At 52.0% G+C, this 6,281-nt stretch overlaps 1 protein-coding gene across 1 annotated transcript in view; it reads left to right on the top strand.

Annotated features, from left to right (window-relative positions):
• Selenov (selenoprotein V) overlaps window positions 1-5,331 on the top strand; it is a 6,970-nt gene extending 1,639 nt beyond the window's left edge. The window contains exons 2-6 of the mRNA XM_021168362.1: window positions 1,306-1,330; window positions 1,448-1,501; window positions 1,594-1,668; window positions 2,007-2,140; window positions 5,220-5,331. Coding sequence (XP_021024021.1) covers window positions 1,306-1,330; window positions 1,448-1,501; window positions 1,594-1,668; window positions 2,007-2,084 — 232 coding nt within the window. The 3' untranslated portion in view covers window positions 2,085-2,140; window positions 5,220-5,331. The remainder of the gene's footprint in view (window positions 1-1,305; window positions 1,331-1,447; window positions 1,502-1,593; window positions 1,669-2,006; window positions 2,141-5,219) is intronic.
• Window positions 5,332-6,281: the final 950 nt, after the last annotated feature.

Here is a 6,281-nt window from a genome sequence, read left to right as displayed (position 1 = left end):
GCCTGCCTCTGCCTCCCGAGTGCTGGGATTAAAGGCGTGCCGGCTCATGGTTGATTCTTATGACTGGGAATCCGTTCCCATTCTTTGCTGCGCTTCACAATGAGGGCCCTGAGCACTTCCCTAGCAGGCCAGGCCATGCACAGCCCACCCCCACGCCAGCCTGCAGAACTGTGAGCAGAGAGGTACTTCCTGAGGAAGGAGGAGAGGCTGTCCACCTCAGAGCTGGGCTGGGTGGTCGTGATGGTCTCACTCCCTGGTGACCCTTGAGCCGCCACTTCTCAGAGAAGAGGAATGGGGCTGCTGAATGAAGGGGGTGGGTGGGGATGGGGACGGGGGACGAGGTGGGGGCAGCTGGTGAACGAGCACAGAGGCTCAGGAGCTGAATGCAGCTCTCAGATGCTGCTTGTCTCAGGCTCATGCAGTGACTTGGGTGGAGTAGCACACTTCAGGACTGTGTCCTCATTGCCTCTGTTGCTCTGGAAGACTTCAGGCCCTTGTCTCACACGCTTCCTCCATCCTCTGCCCAGCCAGGCAACTTCCCTCTGCTTCTCCTGCCACACAGTGTCTGTTTCTCCTCTTCCCAAGCTTGGCTCCCTCTTGCTACCTCCTTCCTCTCCCCATTCTTCTTTCTTCTCTCCTCTTCCTCCTCCTCTTCCTCATCTCCCTGTGTAGCCCTGGCTGTCCTGGGTCACTCACTATGTGGCTCAGGCTGGCCTGGAAACCACAGAGTCTGATTAAAATATGGAGCGCCACAGCTGGCTCGACAGCTGTTGTTACACGATCATCAGGTGTTTGTGGCACCAGGCACTGAGCAATGGACAGGTGGAGACTCCTGTCCTTGTAGCTGTGACATGGAAGGGCAGGCAATATGCCACAGCCAGCATGTACAAGAAGGCATCTGGGAGGGTCACAGTTTCTATTGGGAGGGTCAAGACGGCCTTGCTGAAGTGACCTGAGGAAGGGAGAGGAGCCACAAACACCCCGGGGAGGAGCACTCTGCAATCACCTACCAGTGCAAAGGCCCTGCGGCAGTGCACACCTGTACACATGCAGCGTGCTGAAAGACCAGCAAGGAGGTTTTTGTAGCTGGGCAAGGTGGGGGATAAAGGGTGAGGGATGATGGGCACGATTATGTGGGCACTCAGGAATGTAAGGAGGAGGAGGATCTCCCCCCCCCCCAGAGAAGGTACCAAGGGAATGAGGGAGTGTCCAAGCAGGCAGGGTTGGGGGCAGAGTCGGGCTCACTGCTGCTATAATGGCTCCCTTATTTCTTTCCTGCCTCCCTCTCCTGCCCTCTGCTTGCAGTGGCCTCTGAAGCTATGGCCTTCGGGTGAGTAGTTACTCCCTCAGAATGTAAGGGGAGTCAACGATAGGAAGCCTGGAAGGGGGTGCCCGGCTCTCTTTCCTGTGACCCTGTGACTCCATAACCTCATGTCCTTCCTCTCAGTACATTATACTGAAAAGGACCCTGGAGCATCAATTCCCAAACCTTCTGGAGTTTGTAAGTGTACTGGTAGCCTGAGGAGGAGAGGTCAGGGTTCCCCCACCCCCCGAAGCCCTCAGCATCCTCCACCCACAACATTCCCCTGGCAGGAGGAGGAAAGAGCTACCCAGGTGACAGGGGAGTTCGAAGTGTTTGTGGATGGGAAGCTGATTCATTCCAAGAAGGTGATTTCTGGGAGCAGAGGGTAGGGATGGGGCGCTGGGAGGTCGGGGTCGGGTCACATGTGGGTGCAGAGGGTAGGGATGCGGTGCCGGGAGGTCGGGGTCGGGTCACATGTGGGTGCAGAGGGTAGGGATGGGGCGCCGGGAGGTCGGGGTCGGGTCACATGTGGGTGCAGAGGGTAGGGATGGGGCGCCGGGAGATCGGGGTCGGGTCACATGTGGGTGCAGAGGGTAGGGATGCGGTGCCGGGAGGTCGGGATCGGGTCACATCTGGGTGCAGAGGGTAGGGATGGGGCGCCAGGAGGTTGGGTCATGTCTGGACTCTTTCTCTCCATACCCAGAAAGGTGATGGCTTTGTGGATGAGTCCAGTCTGAAAAAACTTGTGGGTGCTATTGATGAAGAGATCAAGAAGAGGTAGCAGCAGTGGAGGGGACATGAGTGAGGTGCTGTGGAGGGCCAGGAGGAAGCATGCAAGTAAGTGAACGGGGCAGGGCAATATTTAGGATCTCCTACCGCTCAGCTGACCCTCACCCTTGAAATCAGGGCACATCACATCGTTTATTTTATATTGGGGGGAGGGACACATGAATGCTATAACGTGTTTGTGGAAGTTAGAGGATGGCTTGTGGGAGTCTCTTCCTCCACAGAGTGGTTTTGGGGGATTGAACTCAGATCATCAAACTTGGCAGCAAGCACCACTACTCAGTGAGCATCACTGCTGCTCCCCATCACGCGAGACAGCCTTACTGCAGAGCTCAGCCTATTCTAGACGCCTTTATGTTGTTCAGGCTGCCCTAGAACTCCCAGCAACCCCCTTGCCTCAGCCTCCTAAGTGTTGGCATTACAGGTCTGAGCTATCCCCTCAACTCTTTACCCCCCATTTTCGAGACAGAGTCTCACCTAACCCAGGATGGCCTCAAACTTGTTATGAGCTGAGAATGACCCTTAGCTATGCATCCATCTGCCTCACCTCCCAGTAGCTGGGGATTACAGGCGTGGCCACCATCCGCAGTTTCTTAGGTGTTGCTGAGTGAAGCCCGAGCCTGTGTACATCCCCCCCCCCCCCCCCCCCCCCCCCCGTCTCCTTGCAGTGCTGGAGATTGACCTGTGTAAAGTAACGTTTAGGATCCTGACGTGACTGTCATCTCTAAGACTTCTTCCTCCATCTGCTGCCGTAGGCCCAGTCCTGGAGGCTTCTAGCCTCTGTACAGTCTTATCTAGGCCTAGAATGTTTCCAGCCTCTGAGACTTACTGCTGAATAAACTCACCCTTTCTAGTCCTTTCTGATCTCTGGCAGGCTGGTTCAACTCAGCTGCTCTGCTCAGACTCCTCTCCCAGCCTACTGATTCAATCTGGCTTCTCTCAGCTTCTCACTGGATTGCTCTGCTTGGCCTCATACAACTGGACCAGTAAAGCTCCCCCTCCCTTCTCTCTCTCTGCTCTGCTCCCTTAAGTAGCTTCCCTTTCGGGCTCTGCTCTGCTCCTGAGACCTGGGCAGATCCTGTTCTGACAACTCTTTCCCTGATTCATCACTTGACCACTCAGACATCACTTTCAAACATGGGTGCTCCCTTCTACAAACTAACTTTACCTTCGTTGTTTGGGATTAAAGGTGTGTGCTAAGGGCTGAGCCAGACCACAGCTAGAACCTGAGTTATTCAGGAAATGACACAATTTTGGGGCTCACAGTATGATCTAATGTCCTGCATCAGCCCCGGGCCTCACACATGGGAAGTGAGAGTTTTACATGGGAGCTGCATGCACAGCCTTCTTCTTCTCCTGTCTTATTTTGAGATAGGGTGTAGTAGCACATGCCTATAATGTACTAGTACTCAGGAGGCTGAGGCAGGAGGATTGAGGTGAGTTTGAGGCCATTCTGGACTGCATAGAGAGACCCTGTCTCAAAATAAAAAAGTAAAGCTAAAATCACTAAAAACCCAGTTCTTAGATCCATAACACATTTCAACTCCTCAACAGTAAGATGTGGCCAGTGTGTTGGGCTATGTTGATCTGCAATGGATTGTAGACACAGCACACAAAGGCAATCTGGCATTATTATAAGATATTAAAATATTCGAGATATTAAAAGATGTCTCCAATGATTTAAATAGCATTGATTTTTCACCTTGAATTTGTGAGGCATGAGCTGCAGAGATTTGACCTCCTAAGCAGGGGCTCTATCACTGAGCCACGCCCCCAGACCCTCACTGGGGGATTCTAGGCAGGGGCTCTACCACTGAGCCACGCCCCCAGCCCCTCACTGGGGGATTCTAGGCAGGGGCTCTACCACTGAGCCACGCCCCCAGCCCCTCACTGGGCGATTCTGGGCAAGTGCTCTATTTTTGAGTCATGCCCCCAGCCCCTCACTGGTACATCATAAGAAACCACTCCACTTCTGAGCCCGATACGGGAAGTTTTTATTTCTAGACTTTGTGAGCTAATAATTACTTCAGGTTGGCCTAAAATTCAAGAATCTCTTGCCTCAGCCTCCTAAGTGCTGGGATTTACAGGTGTGGGCTACCTCCTGGTTCTAAGAGAAAAGTTTTAAAAAATGGAAATATGAGGCCATTATGATGCCTGAAAAAGGCATGTCTTCAGATTATCTAATATCCAGTCAAGGGTCTCAAAAATCTCTCTTTTTTTTTTTTACAGTTGAGCATGGTGGTTCATATTTGTAATCCTACTTACAAGCACTAGGTAAACTGAGGCAGGAGACGGCTCACTGGGAGTTTGAGGACAACATGGGCTCCTCAGAGCATGCCTCAAGAAATCAAAAGATTGGGGAGGCTAAGGAGCGGGCTCAGTGAGGAAGAGCACTGGTTGTGAAGAAAGAGGAACTGAGTTCAAATTCACAGCACTGGGGTATAAAGTTGGGCATGCCCACGTGTTCCTGTGACTCCGGGGTTCAAGGCAGAGACTATGTGGATCCCAGAGTCATACTGCCAAGCCAGTCTAGCTGAAACCATGTGCTTGAGACCCTGTGTCAAAAATAAGGTGCTGCCTGGAGAGACAGCTCAGGGGTTAAGAGCACGGCGTTGCTCTTGCAGAGGTCCTGAGTTCAATTCCCAGCACCCACATGGTGGCTCACAGCCATCTGTAACTCCAGTTTTGGGGAATCAAACACCTTTTTCAGGCTTCTTCATGCTCTAGGTGTGTACATGGTATACACAGACTTATATGCTGGCCAACACTCATACATATGAAAGAAAAATAAACCTTAACAAAAAAAAAAGTTCGAGTGGGATAAAAGATATTTAACATCTGCTTCTGGCCTCCACATGTAGTATATAGGCACACAACACGTGCACCCATACACACAAGTGCACATATACTGCACATACAAACCACAAACGGGCTGGACATGTAGCTCAGTGGTGTATATGTATATGTATATGTATATGTATATGTATATGTATATGTATATGATGTGTATATATATGTATAAAATGGGTATCTGATCCATGGACTGCCTTAGAACACAAAGCCCTACAGAACTACTAATCTTTTTATGGAGCATCATTATTGTTTTGTTTTCTCTCTCTCCCCATCTCAGGAGCCTCAGCAGGATGATGAGAAGGGCTGAAATGCTTCCAAACCAGGTCCTTTTCTGATGGTGGCTGGGGCTTGGGTGGGGCTTGGGAGAGTAAAGAAAAATGTAAACTGCTTCCCTGTGTCGGCGTCTGACAATGTCTGCTGTCACCACCACACTCACACCTGAGGTCTGAGGCTGTCACCTGGGCCTTCAGCATCTTCCCCCATCTGGTCCAAGACTGAGCTGGGAGGAAGGACGAGGAAGGTCCATACTATGCCCTTAAAGACTCATATGCTAAAGGCCTGGTCCCCAGGCTGTGCTGCTGTTGGGAGGTAGTGGAAATCCATTAGGAGGTGAGGCCTAGTGGGAGGAAGTTAGGTGTGTGCACTGGAAGGGGACACTGGGAGCCCAGACCTTTCCTTTCTCTCCTCGCTTTCCCTCCACCATGAGGTCAGCCATGACGTACGGTGTCACCACAGGCCCAAGGCAAAGGGCCAGTGACTCTGAGCCAGAGTGAACCTTTCCTCCCTGTAAGAGCACTTGATTGTCTCCAGCACTTCAGGTCAGTGATGGGAAGCTGACTAAATCACTCAGGATATACGGCTAGAGGAATACAAGGTTCCTGGCGGTCCAGCCTCGACTCCTCATACTGTCAAAGCCAGTCTGTAACTTTTGTCACGCCTTCATTTCCAACAGCCTAATTCAAGACGTGTTTGGAAAGCTTTTGATCCTATTGGCACAGCTAAAAGTTGAAGCCAGGTGGGCAGTGTTGGCTCACACCTTCAGGTCCCAGCACTCAGGGGACAGAGGCAGGCAGGTCCCTGAGTTTCAGAACAGTCAGAGCTACTTAGTGAGACCCTGTCTCAACCCAACGCAACCCAACCCGACCAACCTAAACCGACCCAACCAACCCAACCAAACCAACCAACCTAACCCAACCAACCCAACCCGACCAACCCAACCCAACCAACCCAACCCGACCAACCCAACCCAACCAACCCAACCAACCCAACCCGACCAACCCAACCCAACCAACCCAACCCGACCAACCCAACCCAACCAACCCAACCCGACCAACCCAAC

This window comes from Mus caroli, chromosome 7 (assembly GCF_900094665.2).
Source record: "Mus caroli chromosome 7, CAROLI_EIJ_v1.1, whole genome shotgun sequence".
Lineage (NCBI taxonomy): Eukaryota > Metazoa > Chordata > Mammalia > Rodentia > Muridae > Mus > Mus caroli.
The sequence above is the reverse complement of the archived record's forward strand: the minus strand, read 5'-3'. Positions and strand labels throughout refer to the sequence as shown.